This window comes from Leptonychotes weddellii, chromosome 15, assembly GCF_054177405.1.
Source record: "Leptonychotes weddellii isolate Sample4059 chromosome 15, ASM5417740v2, whole genome shotgun sequence".
Taxonomy (NCBI): domain Eukaryota; kingdom Metazoa; phylum Chordata; class Mammalia; order Carnivora; family Phocidae; genus Leptonychotes; species Leptonychotes weddellii.
The window spans coordinates 19,453,992-19,477,196 of record NC_138383.1 but is presented as its reverse complement, the minus strand read 5'-3'; the positions used below and the strand labels follow the sequence as shown (position 1 = coordinate 19,477,196).

The window sequence follows — 23,205 nt, the reverse complement described above, 5'->3', positions numbered from 1 at the left end:
AAAATAATCTACATATAATATAAATATAATTATTGTTTCATTATTTCATCTTTTTTTTAGTGATTCAAAAGACCTTAGAGTCATCCTTATGGTTTTTAAAAAGTTGTATTTTTAAAAGGCTAGATAACAGAGTGATCTCTATGTCCTTGTGATGTTTAGGATCTCTTTTCAAAATAATAAATGAATCCTTAGCACAAAAAGTCATTTACTGAGCACCTACTACAGGCAGGTTTCTGTATTAATCTCTCAGTTCTTCTCATACATAGTCTAGAACTACAGCTTGAGTCAGGAGCCAATTAACACTGGATGTCTGATAAAAGATCTATGAATAATCTTTTAGTCCTAAATAAGTGAATATATACAGTTAATATACTGACAAGTTTACAATAATGTATTATAAAAGTATCACTGGAAAGTTGTATGCTAATTTTATGGTATCATCTATTACTGATTGAGAAAGCAAATTTCTGCTCATAATTGATCCATATTTTAATGGACTAATATGTGATCCTGAAATCTACCAATATAAAGTTAATAGATAAGATTTGACTTTAGGGATAGTTTAGCCAAAAATACCCAGTAACATTTTTGTTTTCTTGGCTTTCTTTTTCTGTTATACTGTTTAATTAAGTACTTTTAAAATTTTCTGAGTCCTATCAAAGAATTGCTAGCACCAATCTCCTACTCATGAAAATTAAATAAAAAGTCATAATAAACATAACAAAAATTGCTTTTCAGCACTATTTTTTTTAAAAAGATTTTATTTATTTATTTGTCAGAGAGAGAGAGCACAAGCAGGGGGAGCAGCAGAAGCAGAGGGAGAAGCAGACTCTCTGCCAAGCAAGGAGCCCAATGCGGGACTCGATCCCAGGACTCCGGGATCACGACCAGAGCCAAAGGCAGATGCCCAACTGACTGAGCCACCCAGGCATCCCTTCAGCATTATTTTCTTAATTGAAGGCAACAAACTCTGAAGGTCTTTTATGAACCAAGAACTATTCCTGGTACTGAGCACACAAAAATAAGACATATTCTCTGCCCTTTAGAAGCTTAAAGACCAGTGCGGGGAATAAATATTTAAATCAATAAATAATTTCAATACAATTGGCAGAAGTATGCACAGAAAGGAAAGTCACTTAGCTTAGGTGGAGGAAGGTGAGGGACCAGTAGGGTGACCACCAGAAGGCATCAGAGAAGGTCATCAAAAGGAGGGCATGTGCAGAGCCTTCAGGGTGATGATGCCTGAGCAGATTCTTGAAGGATAAGTAGGCATAACCAAGTAAAGAATGGGCTGAAGACTTCAGTGAAGACGTGGAAGTGTGAAATCCCATATTGGATCATAGGAAGCACAAACAGGAATTTTCTAAAATTATGTTCTATCAAGATCCTGTGGCCTTTCTGTAGCTTTTGTTCCTTTGAACTTTACCATTTCATCCTTCATATGCTCATTATGGAGGGCTAGTAAACTCCACCATTTGGAGACTATATCTCTGTAAAACTCAACCATCCAGAGCATAGAAAGGGACTTAGAAATGAAAAATGGCTTCCACAAAAGCCATGTGGTAAGAAGCAGAAGCTGACATCAAGAAGGAGACAAATAACCCTGGAATATCTAGTGTGGAGGCATTCAACTCTGCACAGTTCAAAACCCCTATGAGAATATATTATAGAATAATAATACATCACCTGATTGTTAGAATAGTAACCCAGGGTCACAAGATAAAATGATCTCTTGTGTACCTTGCTTATAAGACAGGGGGTTGTGTAATAAATACACTTAGGAAGATCTCTATCCAATATTGTTTAAATAGAAAGGTTTTATATTAAATAAGAGAAACATGTCAATACCTATGAAATTCGTATTTGTGAACCACCTCATTTCTTAACCGTAACAGATAGAAGAACTACTGTTATTACAACACAAATAAAATTTAGCAACATCAAGAGTCTTTGGATAGAAAATATTTAGGATTACAGATTGTGAGAAAAGAAAAAAGTTATAGCTCCTGATTTATATGTATTAACTTTTCATTTTTACATGACAAAATTTCAATTTCAAAAGCTTATTTCATCTTACATCTTCACACATAGAATGTCTCAATAAACGTTTGTTGAAGAATGAATTTTAAAAAGATTTTATATGCTGAAGGAATGACTAAACAGGCTCACATTTCACAATAAACTGTAGCATGTTCATTTGACCACAATTAGGCAGAAAATAAAGGTATTCCATAAAGTATTCTGCTTTCTCATACTGCCAAGAAATGAGAGGTATACACAGTAGTTCAAATCTCTGTATATTAAGGCCAAAATGTCAAGATAATTTTAAAAATATTTTAAATATCAAACACATGGGCCAGTTAGTCAATCTCAGGTGGCTATAATGAACTAGATATTTTACTACATCAACTACTCCGTCCTCAAGGACCTGATGTTAGAAGAGCCAAATTCACATCATTAAATTGTATTTTTTAATTTAAGTGTTGAAGTTTTTACATTAAGCATACTATATACCATCCATCTCTATAGACCTATGAATTTAATCTAGACATCTAAACTCACAACTGATCACTGCCTATATTCTATATTCCATCTCTTTCCATTTATAGTTTGTACGTTCTAACTCAAATTCTATACAAGTTTTCATTCCTTTCTTATTTGGACAGTTTTTATTCAGGCTTATCTAAAAGTCCTTGTTAGGGGCATTACTATCCCAAATTATGCTATTTAGCTAATAATTTCTTTATTTCACATTAAATGAATTCAGGAGTATTAACATTTACAGGGAAACACTCTAGTTTCCACGGATTTACACTATTCTGTATGTTAGTCTGGAGAACTGAAATGATTGAGAAAAAATAGTGTTGGATATTGATTTAAACTTCACAAAAATAAATTCAGCAACTCATCTGTAATAATTAAAGCATGAGAATTTTTTAAATTATTTTTTCATAATGTACAGTGACCTAATTTTTTTCCTGTTCTTGGCCAACCAGACCTTTACATGTTAACAATTACACTTCATAAACCATTTTTAAATATTCACAATGTCAATTTTTAGAGCTAGTTTTAAAACCCCAATAATTTAAAATTTAACAGCATAGTTTTTCATAAGAGAAAACACCTGAAGCATTATTCATAATGGCCATTTAAGTTTCCATATCCATACTAAACACATACTGTTCATTGACTTGTTTGGCATTCTACGAGAAAAAAAAATTTATATGGGCCACGGCAGTTAGAAAAATTGTAGGCATAGCCATGTACAAACTGAGGATTCAGGACCACAATATTGCATTCAATTAGATTGTGTGGGGGGGAAATTCTACCACCTGTATCTTCTGTCCCAAAGTATTTAATCAAATTTAAATAAATTCATATACTCTAGACTTAGAGTTGCCAAAGATCAAGGTTCATTGGCAACAGAAGATCCTTCGATTATTATGAAAAAATCCATGCTATTCATAATATTTATCAAATTAACATTTTTATTAGGTGTCAGTATCTCATTTATTAAGAGAAAGAATATGTTTCTCACAAATTCTGATCTTCGAAATATCACCACCTTCCCCAACTTGAAAAACATCTGCCATTTTCAAGGTTTTACAAACACTTGTTGAAAAGACCACTGATAAGTTTACAATAGTAGTGTGATATTTTAGTTATCCCAAGTAAGTATATACTGGAAATTTTTTGAGAAGCGAGGAGTTTCACGACTTTCAAAATTAATTCAAATGAAATTTTTTAATTGAGCCTGATTTTTGCTTTGGGTAAAGAAGGATCATTAGAAGATAGAGTTCCAAGGGAACCACCAGTGCCAACCACTTAAAAATTTACCTTTCCCATATGATAGCATTTACTCTTATAAGAAAAAGAAAAAAAAAAAAAACTGTCACGTTTCATTCTAAAGAGGTCACTCAGATTAGCAGAATTCCAATGGACACTGAGGCCATGGACGAAAAAAGCATCCAAAAGGCTCAGTGATTCCAACCCAGGTTTGCTGCCATTTCAGGGACGCCCCATAAGTACTCTTCCTCTGCAGACTTAGAGTTGACCCCTCATGTCTGACAACCCCTAAGACATAAAATTGAGAAGAAGTTATCACTTTCCAAAGTTAGGTGGGGGCTGGGGGGGGGGGAAGCAGTATGAGAGATGTTTGAGAACCGACACGCTTTGCCTTCTGAAATGCCTCATATTTACTTTTGACAAAAGAAATCAATAGAAGCAAAACCGAGATTCAGAAGGAACTCTCTCTGCTGCGTGCACCGGTCGAGCTTTTCAAGGACCCCTTAGAAAAGAAGCGGGCTGGAGGCTCACCTTCCATCTCGCCGCCGGGCTGGGCTGGAGTTGCGCTCTGGCTACCCGGCCGCTCCACGTGCTCCTGCCGTCGCCGGGACGCAGTGCGCAGCTGGCGGGAGATTCCCGGCGCGGGGAGTCCCCGGGATCCGGCCGCCGCGTCGGCGCAGACTGAAAGGGGCAGGAGCCGGCGACCCGCCGGTGCGCGGGGTTACAGCGGCGCTGGCTGGCGGCGGCTTTAAAGCACGCTCGCCGCGGAGCTCCCGAGGTTCCGCACCTCCAGCCCCCTTTTGAATGTCAAACCCGAGAACCAGATAGGATGGAAATGGCGCATCAGTAAATTGTCCCAAAGTGTCCATTCGGAGAAGGATAATGGATGGGAGAGTAATATATGGGGGGGGGAGGGACGATCTGGATTGTTTTCTTAGAAGTTTAAGTTCAAAGAGGTTTGTCTTAAATTTAAAAGATCTGGAACTTTTGGTCTAGACTCAGGGATGATAGCCATGAATACCGTCAAAGAGAACGCACTCCATTAGAAGTATTATGTTTTTCTTTTCACATGATAATTCTTGGTCCAAGTTTTCAGAAAATTCTAAGACAGTTCAAAAGGATTTGGGCACTTTTATCAACTCAACTTTTTCATTTCGGGAAGCAAAAATTCTCTCACTTTTGTTTTCCCTTCTGGGAACTGCTTGCCACCACTCACAAAATACTGTGCACTTTATTTATGTGTTTATTTTCTACTACTCTGCCTTCTTCCAAGTAGGATCTGAGACAGCTTACAAAAATACATATACATACATATATCAGAAAAGTAAATAAAGAAAATAGAGCTAAGGGGAGGGTGTGATAAGATAGTAAAATTAATTAAAAGATGTTACTGCACAGAAACATACCAGCCAACATCTTTCCCTAACATCTTCCTGCTTTATAGAGGTAAAGCACAAATTTGACTATAGGAAAAGGAAAGGGGAAGTGCCCATATAACAAGTTTTCAAAAGCAGAATTTTTCTTTACATTGAGGTCTAAGGGACATTGTTCTGGTGAATCCTTATAAAGATATCCATTGTGTTGAATTGGACAACATGTGAATGATGCTCAAAAAGGTCACTTCCACCCTTGTTAGAAAATTGTATTGTTACTGTATAAAAATATAATTCAGACTTAAGTTTGGGGGGTTGTGCTTCAGCAGACCATATCAGAAGAAACCCACACTTACAAGTTAAAGTGTCCATGTTGTAATTTATGAATTTTAGTTTATTTTAAATATGCCTTGGTATAGAAGGCCAACATATGTGTGTGTATCTATATACATACACATTTATGTGTAGTGGGTGATATTTTTTAATGAGTAAATAACTTGCATTGGCTTTGTTTTAAGATCATGACACCATGGTAGTATCTCTGTAGATTGTATGGGTTGGAGTTCTACAGGATAATATCAATTTTGGAGAAATACTCTAAACACCAGGTCTAATTATAGTATTGAAAGGGGAAATTTGTTGTTTGTTAGTTTCTAAAAGCAAAAATAGCACATCAAAAGTAGCAGAAGAGGAACTGTAAAATTTCACAGGGATGGTTTAAGGATGAATAGTTATTTGGTTGTTAAAAGGATGTAAACATTGTTATTATACTTAGCAGTGGAACGTGTTACTATTCTGTAAATAATTAGTTCAAAATGGAGTATTTCAAACTCCAGAGAATGGTACTTAGGAGAACAGATAAAAAGTAGGTGGATGAAATAAATTATGTAGCTACTCCACCCTCAAGGAGGTGGAGCATAATCCCCACTCCTTAGTGGGGGCTTCACATAGTGACTTCCTTCGAAAGAGTACAGTATGTAAGGAAGGGAAAAGAGTAATTTTCAAGTAGAGAAATCTGACAAACACTACCTTAGCCAGGTGATCAAGGTAACATCAACAGTGATAAAACGTGTTGATAGTATGTACCCTTAATATGATGTTATGGGAATGGCACTTTATCTCTATAGTCTTCTACCCAAAAATCTATAACCTTAGTAGAATAATGAGAAAACATCAGACAAATTCCAATAGAGAGGCATTCTGCAAAGTACCTAACCAGTTAAGGTCAGGTAATGTAATCAAAATGGTCATTAACTGTGAAGATAATCAAAACAAGAAATGTCTGAGAAAGTCACAGCCAAGAAGAACCTAAGGAGACATGATGACTTAATGTAGTGTGGGAGTCTGGATGGGATTCTGGAGCAGAAAAAGGACATTAAGTAAAAACTAAGAAATCTAAATAAAGTATATGCCTTATTTAATAGTAATGTATCAACACTGGTTCATTAATTGTGAGAAATGTACTATACTAAATGTAAGACGTCATTAGTGGGAAAAACTAGGTGGGAGTACACAAGAACTCTGTACTATACTCACAAATTTTCTGTAGATCTAAAGCTGTTCTAAAATTAAAAGTTTATTTTAAAAGAATGTAGGGTTACTTTCAACAAACTACTACTCATTTGGTTAAGTCTCTTCTCACAGTATTCAAAGTTTATCACACAGGATTTATAAGGATCGATTACTTCTAATAACTGGGAAACTAATAAAACACTGTGGGTTTATAATGTACTTTGACTAAAACTGGAATATCAAACCGCTAGGGAATTAAAGATAATGCCTAAATTTGTCTTCATTATCACCACCTCAAGAAGGAAGGGAACAGTTGAGACTAAACCATGATTCTAGACACAGTAACTGACATGGGTGGATCTGACTCACCGAATCACATCTTATGGCTTAAGCTATGTAGGTATAATTAACAGTGACTAAAAATGAAATCACTGACAAAGGTTGCTCCTGGACCATCTGAGATAGTCCTAGTACTGACTTGGCTCAAAGGAAATAAAACTGAAAACTCTTGATCTCACCTAAAATAATCATTCTGCACCCTGTCTGAACCTTGGTCTCTTTACCCACCAGCCTACTCAAAACCAACCCCGAGGATGTCCCGCTGCTAAGAAATAGACAACAAACAGGCCACCAAGCTGGTCGCCAAGAAGGAACCATGAAAGACGCGGGCATGTTCTCTTTCTGAGCTCTGTGATCTTTACTCATCTGTCATCCGTCCCCACAGGAAAAGCAGACTTGGGGAATCTTGCCTTTCTATTGGGCCCATTTTCAAAAGCAAGGTTACTTCAGGACCCTAGATAAATTTGAATGGGGGCCTCCCAACGCTGCCGTCTGATACTTGATGTGGAAATTAAAGGTTAAATGTTCCTCTAGCGTGGGAAGGGCTGGAGACGCCTTGTTGGCACACGAGTGGTTGATCTTCAGGTTCTTCGTTTGGGGGGTATAAAATGCAGTTAGGTAAAAATTGGGTGGAAGAGTTTGGAAAAGATCCTGCACACAACTTCAGGCAGAATTCATGAGAAGCAAGGCACCGATATTCCCACAGGCTCTTTGCTTCCTGTAAGGAGGAAATTCTCACACGCGTCTCCCTCCCTCCGGTCCTAATGTAATTGCATCCTTAGTCGCCTTACCCCATCGTCCTATTTGGGATCCACAGTATTCCTCTCGTGAATCTCTTCAGCCTCCAGAAAAGGAAAAAACCGAAACGCGAAAGCTTGGCTTCTTTAACATTACTCTCTCCTTCTCTCGGGGGTAGGGAGGGGGTCTACTCAGAGAACTAAGTCACAGAGAGAGCGGGAAAATGGCACCAGGCGCGAGGCCCTCGCACGAGGGCGGGCGCGTGCGCGCGAGGGGGCGGGGCGCTCGCCTCCTGTGCTCTGGCCCAGCACGCGCCCGCCCCGCCCCCGCGCGCGAGGCCCCAGAGCGCGCACGCGCTCTCCTGTGCGTCCGCTCCAGCTGTAGCGACGGACCGGTAGGGGAGCTGACCCCGGCGGTTTGCTCCGCTCTGTGGAGGAGAGATGGGGAGGCGCTGGGCCTGGGCTGAGGTAGGAAGGAGCCGGCCCCTCGATGCCTCCCGCGACGCTAGTCCCTGAGCCGTGATGCGAGCGTGGGTCCTACTCTCCGCGGTGCTCTGGCACCTCACTGGAGGTGGGGCTCCTGCCGCCTGCCCCTCCCCCGCCCACCCGCCTCGCCCCCCTTCCCAGTCCTGCCCCCTCCTTTTCGCCTAGCCCTGCCCCACTCTGAGCCCCCGCTCCTCTTCTACCTAAAAAGTTAATGGTTTCTTTCTTCCACAGTTGGATGGCAGCGTTCTTCTGAACGTACCGGGAAAGGCCTCATTTATGGCAAGCCCGGACACCCAGGTACTAAGGACCTCTTCGCCCGCAGAGTCTTATCAGAAGAGCCGGGTGTGCAGTGGCCCCGCTTAATGTTCTTCCAGCGAAGGGAAAGGGAGAGAGAGTTCACTGAACGTCCACCTGGTGCTTGGCACTCGCGTCATTTCATCCTGGCACTCGCGTCATTTCATCCTTACAGCGACGCCTTAGTGTATCACCTGGCCTAAAGCCACACAGCTCATAAAGAGCTAGGATTCAGTCCAGATCTTTCTCTGATGCCACCTCACTTCCAGGTGTCTCTGCTGCTTTGCAGTGTCCGAGGCCCACTCAGAGTGATTTCCAGGGCTGCAGGTCCCTCTGTTCGGAGCTCCTACACATCCTTTAAGGCTCAGCTCAAAAGTCGTTTATCGCTGTGCTGACACTTTCCCACACTGCCCAAGGAAAATTGGTCACGCGGCTAGCTTTAGATAATTTGGGGCCAGTTCACAACATTTGTCATGTTTGGGATCTCTCCATGTTGGAGCCCTTCCCCTTTTTCCCACTCCCCAAATTGTGGGACAGTGTCTTCTTTGTAGGTTTAGGGCCTGGCATTCAGTAGACTTTAAAATTAATATCTTGTGGGACTGTGTTGGTTCTAAGTAGAGTATTGCTGCCTCTACCAGATCCGAAACACAGAATAGGTAACTGCAGAAAATCTTTCTAGTATGCCCCCGCATAAGCTTAATTATTGTTCCCAAAAGAGGACATTTATAGTTAAATACCAAGTTCCTCTTAGGGATGACAGTGATTATCTTGAGAATAGTTTTGCAACCAATTTCAAATCCTTTTCTGATCTTTAAATCAATTCCCTTAACCCTTCAAAGAATTGAGATTCAAGTGAGTTCTGAATCTGTACATTAAAATGAACTAAATATATCACGTACATTTTTATAAACAAAACTATAATGTCACAGAAAAAACTATCAGTCTAGAGTTTTAAAAACTTATAAGAAGAAATTTATATTAGCATTCCAAGTGTTACAATGATATGCTGATTTTTAAAATACTGAAATCCAAAAAGAACTACTCAGTGTGTCTTTGGGACAAAAGAAGGAAGTGTATTTCTTAATTTAATTTTGCTTTATATTATTTTATTTTGTCAGTGAAAATATATGTAAAATTACATCACAGTAGCCCAATCCTTGCCTGTATGGATTTTAAACGTGCTAAAAAAGAAACAGTGGACCCCACCTACTTATGGATTGGGCCTAATGAAAAGCCATTAACAGGTAATTTATTTGATCTTAGTTATCTTCTTAAATGATAGGGACTTTTTTTTTTAAAGAAAAGCACTGTCACTTATTGGGATGAACAAATTGAAATTTAATTTTAACTGTGGTTTCACCTGCTCCATACTTAGATACAGCAAATAGTGTTATATCTAGGTCTGTGCCTTATTTTCTATTTATGAAAAAAACTGAAGCAGTAATTTTTGTATCCTTCCCAGAGCTATATTAGTTCAAAAGTTTTTATAAAACCTAAGATTTGGGGCACCTTGGTGGCTCAGTCAGTTAAGTGTCTGCCTTCTGCTCAGGTCATGATCCCAGGGTCCTGAGTCAGGGAGCCTGCTTCTCCCTCTCCCTCTCCCCCTGCTTGTGCTCTCTCCCTCTCTCTGTCAAATAAATAAATAAAATCTTAAAAAAAAAAAAAAAACAGGGGCGCCTGGGTGGCTTAGTCATTAAACGTCTGCCTTCAGCTCAGGTCATGGTCCCAGGGTCCTGGGATCGAGCCCCGCATCGGGCTCCCTGCTCAGCGGGAAGCCTGCTTCTCCCTCTCCCACTCCCCCTGCTTGTGTTCCCTCTCTCACTGTGTCTCTCTCTGTCAAATAAATAAAATCTTTAAAAAACAAAACAAAGCAAAAACAAAATTTATCTTTGTAGCATCTGTATTGGAGATGAAGTATCTAATGTGTAATTTTTCATGTTGTTAGAAGAGTGTATTGGAATATTAGCATTATTAATTTCTGTCTTATGTGAGGAAATTGTGTAGTACTACAGAGCAGTGTAATCTCATTTACTAGATTACCAGCATAAACCAATTGAAATTAGAGGCCAAGAAATGAGTTAAAGAAAACCAAAATATATATATATAATATATATCCAAACTAAATGTATAAGTTAAAATGTGCCCATATTCTTACCAAAGATCATAAAGTCATATCTCTGCTTTACATATCTCTGCTTTACTATAATATATATATATTATATATATATATTTTAAAGATCTTATTCATTTATTTGCCAGAGAGAGCACAAGCTGGGGGAGCAGCAGGCAGAGGGAGAAGCAGACTCCCCGCTGAGCAGGGAGCCCGATGCGGGACTCAATCCCAGAACCCTGGAATCATGACCTGAGGCAAAGGCAGATGCTTAACCAACTGAGCCACCCAGGCGTCCCCAAAATATATTTTAAAAGTGTACTTATCTTATGTGGTTTTCCATAGAGTAATAACAGAATTAAGATTTTTTTTAATTCTTGAAGTTAAATAGTCCATTAATTTTTTAAGTTTTGTATTTATTTATAACCCCAAGTCTACTAAATAATGTTTGAATTGTTATATGTTAAATATGTTATATGTTAAATAACCAAGTATTTACTATTTCTGTTTAGGAAATAATCAAATAAATATAACTAAAACAGGAAAGCTGATGATGGAAGATTTTCTGGAGGCTTTTTCTGGACTTTATACATGTACTCTTTCTTATAAGACTGTCAGAGCGGAAACTCAAGAAGAAACGATAGTAAAGCAGAGATATGACTTTATGATCTTTGGTAAGAATATGGGCACATTTTAACTTATACATTTAGTTTGGATAAGAATTAAATGTATGGTCTCTTCATTTAGTGAAAATGAGTCTGTTATATATAATCATTATGACTTATGGAGTATTTTGGTGTATTTGACCGTGCAAACTCTTAAATTGATATCTAGATAGTGTGTCCTAAATAATCCTCTTTCAGCCTCCCACTTCCACCATCTGTACAATCTACTTTACCACAATTTTGCCAGGTCATTTAGAACTGATATTTAATTCTATAAAAGCAAATTGATGATCCTTTTCACTGGACTAGTGCTGGCAGCAATGACACTTTCTGCAAATTAAGACATTCCCCCATCTTATTTTTTTTTATACTTTTAACTTATCTATATATCCAGCCATTTCTTCTCTTGTACTGAGTAGATAATATATCAGATGAAAACAACCTTTTTTCATTAAAGTTATTAGTTTTGTATATTTTTTGAGGACAAACTGATAAAACATTTGATTAGATAAATTTCTATGCTGATTTGCAAGATTAATGAGATTTAATATTATATGTTATTTGCAAATTGTTTAGTAACACAATGGTAAGCACAATTGTTTTTATTCTCATCATTTTTTAAAGCCTATCGGGAACCTGATTATTCATATCAGATGGCTGTACGTTTTACCACAACGTCTTGTGAAGGAAGATACAATGACCTGCTTTTTAGAGTGCTGAAGAAAATCTTGGATAATTTAATCTCTGATTTATCATGCCATGTCGTAGAACCATCATATAAATGCCATTTTGTTAAAATTCCCAAACATGGCCTCATGCATGAGCTATTTATAGCCTTTCAAGGTAAAGAAAAAAAAATTAACATTTCTTTAATGTGAGATATCTTACAAAATAGTAAGCCTTAAATATTTGTTAAGCACTAAAGTATATTGTTGGTGCTAGCCTGGTTAAGGTTTTAAAAATTAATATATTAATTATTTACTTTAAACAATGATATATTGTTGCTTATCTTTTATTTTTTTACTTATTTTTTTAAGTAGGCTCCACGCTCAATGTGGGGCTTGAATTCACAACCTTGATGTCAAGAGTTGCATGCTCTGCCGACTGAGCCAACCAAGCACCCCAGTATTGTTGCTTATCTTTTAGAAGTCAGTATCATTTTATAAATACTATCCAGCTAATATTTAATTTATAAATTCCCAAAAACTTAAATTGTGTTTTTGAAAAGAACCTATTAAAAGAGAGGAACCAAACCAAATTGATTTCCATTCATTGTAGTTACTTTGATTAGCCCCCAGATGGAGTGAAATCATAATGTATAAATTATTCAAATTGTGCACTTTACTCTATTACTAGGATTAGATAGATTAAACACATGCATGCATACATACTGAATTCAGCATTCAAAGCTTTATTGGAATGGTTGGAACTTCTTAGAATCCTTTTGTGAAGATACCATTTTTTTCCTCTCCAGTTAATCCTTTTGCACCAGGGTGGAAAGGTGCATGCAATGATTCTGCTGACTGTGAAGATATCACTAATCATAATATCCTCCAGGTGAGAATTTCAGTGTAGGGGGAAAGTATTTGAATAGTTAATATAAGCTATGTAAAAATTTTTGTAAATACTTCATCTTATTAATTTAAATGTTTCTTCAAAAATCGATTTCTCCATGTTGTGAATATTAATAATAGACATTCTAAGCAAGTAGATTTAAATTACTATTTTAAAAAATGTAAAGTATTATTGATATTTGGTTTCAGTTTTTTAAGCAGAGATGGTGAGAGTCGGCTATATCAAGATGTTTTGGAATAATACATCTAGAATAATATATAGCTCCCCAGGTTAATAGTATGTATTTTTTCTATGATGGAAGGATGGGTCCCTGGTTTTTGTTTCCCAGATGGTAACTAAGTAGCGGCTTGAAGAACAGCCCCACAATCATGTAATCCTAGGTTAAACCAGTAGTTCTTCCAAAATTGTATCTCTGCTGGTCATAATCGTTGCTTTCCCCTCTGCCATTCTCAGAGGCTAAGGTCATAGTCTAAAAACTCCCTTTACTCTCCTGATCTAGTTCCTGAGCCCATACCCTTAATATTGTGCATGGCTTATGGAAAGCACTCAGTTAATATTTGTTATTATTAAACTCTGTGTTCAAAAAATAAAATTTACATCATTGGTTTGTAATGCTGATTAGAGAACAGTTTTGGTTTCCATTTTGCTTGGCTCTTTGGAATTAGAAATAATGAACTCTCAGTTATCCATACATGAAATAGACATGCTGCAAATAATTTAAACCTCAATTTAATTTTTCTTAACTATTGTACATATGAATTGACAATAATTGATAAGGTCAAGGCTAGACTAATTTTAGTATTAACACACAACTTTTCAGGAATTCATCTGTTGGATAAAGCATGACATGCTTATACTATATTTCATTGCCTCTGCTATAGGAGGATAAATTTGGTTCACAATTTAGTTACTGTACTTCTTTCTGGTATTTTAAAATCTTAGGCAAGAAATCGGATAGAAGAATTTTTCCGGAGCCAAGCATATATTTACTACCATGACTTTAATAAAACTATACCAGCTATGCATTTTGTGGACCACAGTTTTCAAGTAATACGTATGGATAGCTGTCGTCCAGGCTTTGGAAAAAATGAAGGTCTACACAGTAATTGCGCTAGCTGTTGCGGTAATTATAAAATATAAATATCTAAATATTTAGGTTATATAGTCAGAAGAATAGATTAATAATTCCCTTAGGATAATTGAATATAGTGATTCTTTCACAATAAGTTATATTTAGTTAAAGGGAAGTAAAAATTCAAAGCCCAAATTTCTAAATATAATCATCCTCATGTGTATTAATTCTTCCTAATGCACTCTTCTGTTTTATAAAACATTTCTATAGTGTTCTGAGTTAAGCTGCTATGCTACAAAGGAAAACAACAGAATGGTCCTATCTAGAAAACAGAATTGCTTTTTCCTAGAAATAGGAACTCATAAATGGGGCACTGAAGAAGATACTGTAAAATGCTGATATTAAAGGAAAAAATAGGATTCTAACTTTCTCCTACCTTTAAGATCATCAAATTACAATGTTTCAAACTCATAAATAGTCTTCCACAACTTAATTGGCTGAACATTACTCAGTATAACATAGGGTATAGAAACAGTGTGATACTGAAGGCAAGATTTATATTACTGGTATAAAATACTTCTCACTGACATGATAGTAATCTACTCCATATTTTTCCTTTGCAGTGGTTTGTAGTCCTGGGACTTTTAGTCCTGATGTTGATGTTACTTGTCAGAGCTGCATTTCCGTCCGTATTTATGGAGCTAAATCTTGCACATAAACTTCAAACAAAAATCATATTGTGAAGACTAGAGGTGAAAGTATTGTTACTTGCTTGTGGAGGTGGGGAACATAAGATAGTTTGTTCACATCCCGGAGCATCAGAGATCCATTAAATAAGACCAGTAAGACCAAAACATTGGAAAACATACATTTTAGAAACCTTAAATGATAGTTGACATGGCATTTCTAAGAAGGAATCTAGTATCTCCAGTGGACAAAGGAAAATGTATTAGTGGATGATTTTCAATGAAATATGTTTTGCTGTTTACAAACTGAATCTGTTGCTCTGTACCTAAGCCTATATTAAGGTCAAGAAGAGTAGCAAAGTATAATATAATAAAAACTTTATACTTTCCATATATTAATTTGTTTGAAATCACTCTGATATGATATAAGGCATATATATTACCTTTGTAATTAGAACCAAAAAAGTTGTTTCTTTTGGTCCCTTTGCTTTTAGTTTGTGTTTTAAACAATTAGTTTTAAAAGTGTAGTGTTAGATTTATAGAATAATTGAGCAGATATTACATAGAGTTTCGTATACCCTCACCCCTCCCCAATTTCCCCTATTAACCTATTGCATCAGTGTGATACATTTGTTACAAGTAATGAACCAAAGTTGATACTATTATTAACTATAGTTCATAGTTTACATTAAGGTTCATTCTTTGTGTTATACAGTTGTATGGGTTTTGACAAATGCATAATGCCTTGTGTTTACCATTACAGTTTCATACAGAATAGTTGCACCACCCTAAAAATCCCTTGTGCTTTACTTATTCATCTCTCCCTCTTGCTCCAGAACCCTTGACACCACTGATTTTTTTAATGTCTCTCTGGTTTTGCCTTTGCCGAAATGTCATGTACTTGGAATTATACAGTACGTAGACTTTTCAGGCTGGCTTCTTTCACTTAGCAATATACATTTAAGGTTCCTCCATGTCTTTTTGTGACTTGATCATTTTTTATTGCTGAATAATATCCCATTGTATGGATGTATGAAGGACATCTTGGTTGCTTCCAGTTTTTGGTGATTATGAATAAAGCTGCTGTAAACATTTGTGTGCAGGTTTTTGTGTGGACTTAAGTTTTCAACTCAATTGCATAAATATCTAGGAGCATGATTGCTGGATTGTATGGTAAGATTATGTTCAGTTTTGTAAGAAATTCCCAAATTGGTTTACCATTTTGCATTCTCACCAGCAATGAATATGTTCTTGTTGCTTCTCATCCTTACCAGCGTTCGGTATTTTCAGTTTTTTGGATTTTGCCATTCTAATAGGTATATAGTAGAATTTCATTGTTGTTTTAATTTGAAATTCTCTAATGACATCTGATGCAGAGCATCTTCCATATGTTTATTTGTATATCTTCTTTGGTTAGGTGTCCAGATCTTTGTTCATTTTTTTATTGGATTGTTTATTCTATTGCTGAATTCTAAGAGTTCTTTGTATATTTTAGCTACAAATTCCTTCTCAGATACATGTTTTACAAATATTTTCTCCCATTCTTTCTCTTCACTCTTTTAACAGTGTCTTTCATCAAGCAGAAGTTTCTAATTTTAGTAAAGTCCAACTTACCAGTTTTTTTTTTTCACGGAGCATGCATTTGGCATCATACCTCTTCACCAAACCCACAGTCATCTAGATTTTCTCCTGTTATATTCTAGAAGTTATATAGTTTCATGTTTTACATTTAAGTCTAACATTAATTAGTTTTTTGTGAAGAGTATAAGTTGTGTGTCTAGATTCATTTTTTTACATATGGATGTACAGTTCCAACATCATTTGTTGAAAAGACTGTCTTTCCTCCATTGAATTGCCTTTGCCCCTTTGTCAATGATCAGTTGACTATATTTGTGTGAGTCTATGTCTGGGTTCTCTATTCTGCTCCATTTATCAATTTGTCTATCCTTTCATTAATGCCATGGTGTCTTGATTGCTGTATAGTAAATCTTTTTTTTTTTTTTAAAGATTTTATTTATTTGAGAGCGAGAATGAGAGAGAGAGAGAGAGCATGAGAGGGGGAGGGTCAGAGGGAGAAGCAGACTCCCTCCCAAGCAGGGAGCCCGATGCAGGACTCGATCCCGGGACTCCAGGATCATGACCTGAGCCGAAGGCAGTCGCTTAACCAACTGAGCCACCCAGGCGCCCCGCTGTATAGTAAATCTTAAATTTGGTTAGTATCAGTCCTCTGACTTTGTTCTTCTTTAGTATTGTGTTATTCTGGATCTTTGGCTTTCCATATAAACTTTAGAATCAGTTTGTTGATAACCACCAAATAACTTGCTGGGAGTTTGGTTGGAATTGCATTAAATCTATAGGTTGCATTGGGGAAAATTGACATCTTAAATATATCAAGTCTTCCTATCCAGGAACATGGAATAGCTCTCTGTTTATTTAGATTTTCTTTGATTTATTTAATCAGAGTTTTGTAGTTCTCCTCGCATAGATCCTGTACATATTTTCTTAGATTTATATCTAAATATTTAAAGTTTTTGATGCAAATATAAATTACATTGTATTTTTTAAATTTCAAATTCCAGATGTTCATTGCTGGTATTTAGGAAGGCAATTGGCTTTTGTATATTAACCTCATATCCTGTGATCTTACTGTAATTGCTTATTAATTCCAAGATGTTTTTTGTTGATTTCTTTGGGATTTTCTTTTTTTTTAAAAAAGATTTATTTATTTGTGAGAGAGAGAGAAAAGGCATGCATGGGCATGTGCATACATGTGTGCATGGGGGAAGGGCAGAGGGAGAGGGAGAGAGAATCCTAAGCAGACTCTGCCCTGAGCATGGAGCCTGATTCCGGGCTCCATCCCATGACCCCAAGATTACAGCTAGAGTGGAAACCGCCTGCAGTGGAAACCAAGAGTCAGACACTCAACAGACTGCCATACCCAGGTGCCCTGATTCTTTGGGATTTTCTACATAAACAATCATGTTATCTACAAACAAAGACAGTATTGTTTCTTCCTTCCCAGTCTGTATATTTTTCACTTTCTTGTCTTGTCTTACTACATTAACTGGAACTTCCAGTATGATATTGAACAGGAGTGGTAAGAGAGGACATCCTTATCTTGTTCTGGATCTTAGAGAGAAAGCATCCAGTTTCTCACCAGTAAGTATGATGTTAGCTATAGTTTTTTTAATAGATGTTCTTTATGAAGTTGAGGGAGTTCTACTCTATTCCTAGTTTGCTGAGAGTTTTTATCATGAACGGGTATTGGATTTTGCCAAATGCTTTTTCTGCATTTATTGATGTGATCATATGATTTTTCTTCTTTAACCTGTTGATGAGATGGATTGCATTAATTGATTTTCAAATGCGGAATAATCCTAGCATATTTAGAATAAATCCCTTTTGGTCATGGTGTATAATTATTTTTATACACTGTTGGATTCGATTTGCTAATCGTCTGTTGAGGATTCTTGCTTTTATATTCATGAGACATATTGGTCTGCAGTTTTTCATTCTTGTAATATCATTATCTGGTTTTAATAATAGGGTTATTTAGTATTAATATTAACATTGTAGATAAGTGAGTCAGTCAGGATCCTCTTAGGAGACAGAAAACACAAAGTAATTTGAGCAGGAAAAGTTTAATACAAAGAAGTATTAACTATAACAGGATTAGAATAGCAAGGAATTGGCTAGTAAGTTATAAAGAGAACCCTAAAGAATATAGGAATAGCAGATGTAAAGAGCAGCTACTGCCACTAGGACTGAGATAGAGTGTCCAAGAATGAGCCACCATCTCCCAGAGGAGACATCCAGACCTTATTGAAGAGGGCACAACCATGGGTCACTGAATGGCAGAAGTCACTGATGCTGGAATTCACTCTTTAGCTATAGTTTTTTTAATAGATGTTCTTTATGAAGTTGAGGAAGTTCTACTCTATTCCTAGTTTGCTGAGAGTTTTTATCACTCTAACTTTACAGAGATCCACCTTTTAGGGTGCCAAGGAAAGTTGTTCATGGGGTAATTTCTCACTCAACTACAAAACCACACAAGGAGGAGAGGTTTTTGCCAAAGCTGCTGGCCACCATGCACTGTGGGATATGAACACTGGAAATGTCTCAGGAGCCTGCCAAGGCAACAATCTAGAACCAGAAAGAAAATTCTTTTCCTCCTCTAGTGTCTCTTCAGCATCGTCTCTGACAAATTTAATGCTGTGCCAGCTGGTAAAGGAAAACATTTCCAAGACCCAGATCCATTTTCACAAAACATAAAAATATATTTGGAGCTGAGAGGCAACAAATTAATAACTGACACAGTACGACCCTTTGACTATTCAGCTTCCATATACACCTTTCTACATACCTTTGAACATTTGTACATTGACAAAGAACTTTTATATTTCTACCTAAGAAGATACAGCTATCCATCATACAAGTATTCACCATTTCCTAAAAATATAGCAACATATAGTTCCAATAGTCATTGTTTCTATTGCTGACTATATTAATTATTCCTCAGATTCATTCACAGTCCCATTCTGTTTCCTAAGGACTAAATTGTAAAATTCACTTCCAACAACTTGAATATGAACTAAAAATCAAGAAAAAAGGGTAGTGAATTAAAATAACCATGAATATAACAATCAAAGAGAGAATATGCAAAGCACTTTGTTTCTGTAATTGGTCATGAGGTTGTAAATGGTATCTGTGGCTTCCTTCTTCAACTACTCATGCCGTCTTTTTCTTGGCCTCAGCCAGAGAACTTCAGTTGCTCCAGGTTCTTTATCTGGTGGAATGACCAAAACCTTCATTCCCAAAGGGTATGGGTCATCATGTTCTGCCCTTTTTTATTATTGTTGTTGCTATGTAGTTTTCCATTAGCCTTTATTATTGGGCAAGGAAGAACTAAGAAACATCTCAGAAAATCTGGGTTCCAGAAACAGTCCTCCTTGCTGCCATCTTGTAGCAACTCAATTCTCCCTTGGTAATCAGGATCATTGTTCCAGTCAGTAAGTTAACACACCGCCTCCGCTTTTTCTGGCCTGTTGGATTCCATTGCATATGGAGCTTAAATGTCCAGGTGGCAGTCTCATCTTCCAATTCAGGAAAGAACCATTGTTGTGTTTCCGGGTAGAAGCATTCCCCCACTTGAGGACAATGATCTCCAAACTGGTAGAGCTTAAAGTTGCCAGGATAGAAAGTAAAAAAATTCTGCAAATGGATTGCTAGGTATAATTTCGAGAGGGTCCTCTCCTACTTGCACCTCTGATTTCTGGACTATTCTGTCTATGAAGGAGATAGCACTATATATATTGGTCTCTGATTCAAAGCATATACAGAACCCCTTTGTTTCAGGGTATTATCTCTCAGCTGACACTGTAACTAAGATTTTGGTAAGCCATTTCACCTTTAAGTTACACCAGTTGCTTCTGGGTGATGGGGTATGTGGTAAGACCATTTAAATCCATGGTTATGAGCCCATTGCTTCACTTCCTTTGCTTTGAAGTGAATTCCTTGATCAGACACAATGCCGTGTGGTATGTCATGATGGTAGATAAGGCACCCTATGAGTCCACTGGTGCTGGCAGAAGAAGCATTCTGAGCACAGAAGGCAAATCCACACCCAGAATTTGTGTCTTTTCCAGTAAGGATGAATCTCTGTTGTTTGGACAGTTTTACTCTGTCAGTGTAAAAAGAATTAGTCACACAGGTTAATGAATATAATGTTGCCCTGAGATAGACTAATGCATTATTCTTTTTTATTTATAATAGTCTGTCTCATTTTGAAACAGAATTTTATAAAAGAGAGAAACAGAATGTGAACATTTTAATGATTGAATTCTAAAGGGAAACTTCTGTCCCCTTAAGAATTAAATGTCTCGGGGCACCTGGATGGCTCAGTCAGTTAAGCGTCCTCTGACTCTTAATTTTGGCTCAAGTCATGATCTCAGGGTCATGACATCGAGACCTGTGTTAGACTGCACCCTCAGCGGGGAGTCTGCTTGAGATTCTCTCTCCCTCTGCCCCCCCCCTGCCGCCCCCACTCACTTGTGCTCTCTCTCTCAAATAAATAAATACATCTTTAAAAGAAAAAAAAAAAAAGAATTGAATGTCTCCTTCTTGAAGGTGGAACTACCACCAGAACCATCCTAGAGAGATAGGTGCCCAGGGAACTGAAGGGGGAAAAGCTGCATGTGCTCTCAAAGAAGAGCTGACACATACACATAGCACATACATAGCACTACATAGCATTGTGTGCCGGGTACTATTCTAAATGTTTTTGATGTAGTTGTTCAATAGTCCTCATGTTTGTCATAGTAGCTACATATTCATTATTCACATTTAAAAAATTTTTTTAAAGATTTTTTTTAAGATTTTATTTATTTATTTGAGACACAGATACAGAGAGAGAGAGCATGAGCAGGGAGAGAGGCAGAGGGAGAGGGAGAAGCAGGCTCCCCGCTGAGCCAGGAGCCCGATGTGGGGCTCGATCCCAGGACCCCGGGATCATGACCCGAGCCGAAGGTAGATGCTCAATGACTGAGCCACCCAGGTGCCCCTTCCCCAGCTCTTTTAGATAATCCCACAGAATGTAGGCACTGCTCTTGAGTTTGTGAATTTCTTTTTTCCTGAGCCAGGAAACTATTTTCTCCTTTTACAGTTTGTTTTTCATCCTCCAGTGTCCTTTTACACTTTAGATTGTTGCCATATTTGCATCTTAACTGTGTTCATCCTTGGCAAGCTTTCCTTACCCCACAGTCCATGCACGTGATAAATATTTCTCAGGGCCCTTCTTGCCTTCCTCCTTCGGTTTTGTAAGCTTCTTTAGTCCCTCGGAAGGAAGAATGTAGATAAACTGACAGATTAGTATGGTTACCTTTAGCTCTATGCGTAGAAATAGTTTTACAGTCAGAAACAAGACCTGATCTCAAGAAAAAGAATTTTTAAGTTACAATCATGGATAAAAACACAAGATTGCCAGCTTTGTGCAGGTGTCAGTGGCTGAGAATGAATTGTTTTCTTACTGTAGCAGGCTTATGTAGCTGTTAGGAAGTAATATAACCTCAGACAGCTATGGCACAGTAATGAATTGTGTAGATCTAAAAGCCCCTGAGGTTGCAGAAATATGCCTGGTGCCAAAGTGTAGTTCCAGAGTGTCAGTGTTGTTTATGAAGACTGCTAGAAATGTGAGGTGGAGTTTGGATAAACAGATACCCTGCTATCACTTTGGATCCTCCCAGGGTAACACATTGATATCTGGTATCCAAATCCAGAAACAAATAGAGAACAATGAAGGTGTTTGGAAAACAAAAGAGATAAGGAAACAGGAAGCAAAAAGGAGAAAAAGTGGTTTTAACCACCAACCACTGATAAGAAGATGTTGCATAACAACTTAGAGGGTAGAGGAAGTACACCTCAGTCCAAAGGAGCTTGAAGTCTGTTTCTTGCAGACATAGATCACACAGCTTTTGACTGAAAAAGCTCCTGGACCCTCCCTCATTTCTGTGGAAGTTTTCTGAAATGTAGGTCACATAGAAGAAAGTCAAACACATTAAAATGCAGAGGATGACTAAATCGAGGGTAGAGATGTGTGCATGTGCCTCTCTCTTCTTTCCTTCTGACCAAGCTCTGTTTGAGTCTAATATTCAATGGTCTTTAAAGCATCTTCCAAGGCATGTCTGTCCTGAATGACAGAAAACAAGTGAGGAAGAATCTGCAGCCTACAGTGGAAAGACCCTGGCTTTCTGATTCTAGTCCTGACTCCCTCAGTTTCTAGTACATCTTTGGCAAAGACCATTTTCTCATCTCAGCTGTGGGGAAACTAATCCCAGTTTCAACCTTACAGTGTAACTTTATGTAGTCATATAATTTATAAGAAAACTTTGTAAACCATAAACACCAACAATTTCAAAGTTCTGTATTAGATTGTGGGACCTGTGATAGATAAAGAAACAAGTCTATACAGCTAGGAATCCATGGCTTTCTCCATAATGTGTATACATCAGTCAATAATCTTTCATTCACTACCACGCTCAATAGTCTCCGTCTCTGTCACCAGGGAGGGCCCAGACTCGTGTCTGAGACAGATTAGTACAGTACTGTTTGATTAAGTGCTATTGTAACCTAGATGGTAGCTTAGGACCCTCTGTCCCTTGACTATTTCAGTGGTAGACTTTAGGGAAGATTTCAGCAGGCAGATGGAGGAAGGGTTTACACTGCCACAACACACACAAAAAGCTTCAAGTAGAACAGTAAACATCACCGTTCTTTCTTTTTTCCACCACTTTTATTGTGAATTGTAATGTGCATACAGAAATATGCATTACACCCAAAAGCATAGCTTAACAAATAATTATCAAATAAACATCTGAACTACCTAGCACCCAAGTGAAAAAATACATCTAGCATCCTAGAAACCCATCCCTTTCCCATGCACCTCTCCCTGATCATATCCCTGCTCCAAAAAGGATGATTCATAATAATTATTTTCTTTCTTTTCTTTTACCACCAAAGGGTGGATTCCTAAATTACTTTCTTACCATAGCAGGCTTATTATTTCACCAGTAACC

General features: G+C 37.4%; 2 protein-coding genes across 4 annotated transcripts in view; one reads left to right on the top strand and one right to left on the bottom strand.

Annotated features, from left to right (window-relative positions):
- Nucleotides 1-4,494, bottom strand: part of IKZF3 (IKAROS family zinc finger 3) — an 88,867-nt gene extending 84,373 nt beyond the window's left edge. For both annotated transcript variants that reach the window (XM_081805052.1, XM_081805053.1), the window contains exon 1: nt 4,318-4,494. In XM_081805052.1, coding sequence (XP_081661178.1) covers nt 4,318-4,324 — 7 coding nt within the window. In that variant the 5' untranslated portion in view covers nt 4,325-4,494. The remainder of the gene's footprint in view (nt 1-4,317) is intronic.
- Nucleotides 4,495-8,092: 3,598 nt separating this feature from the next.
- ZPBP2 (zona pellucida binding protein 2) lies at nt 8,093-15,746 on the top strand. 2 transcript variants are annotated; one of them, XM_031020817.2, is made up of 8 exons: nt 8,093-8,318; nt 8,465-8,530; nt 9,646-9,771; nt 11,150-11,311; nt 11,927-12,145; nt 12,777-12,859; nt 13,820-14,000; nt 14,573-15,746. In XM_031020817.2, the coding sequence occupies exons 1-8, from the start codon at nt 8,270-8,272 to the stop codon at nt 14,665-14,667; spliced, it is 981 nt and encodes a 326-aa protein (XP_030876677.2). In that variant the 5' UTR covers nt 8,093-8,269; the 3' UTR covers nt 14,668-15,746. The 2 variants fall into 2 exon arrangements, with proteins under 2 accessions (XP_030876677.2, XP_030876679.1); XM_031020819.2 differs by having other exon boundaries at nt 8,095-8,215.
- The last annotated feature ends 7,459 nt before the right edge of the window (nt 15,747-23,205 follow it).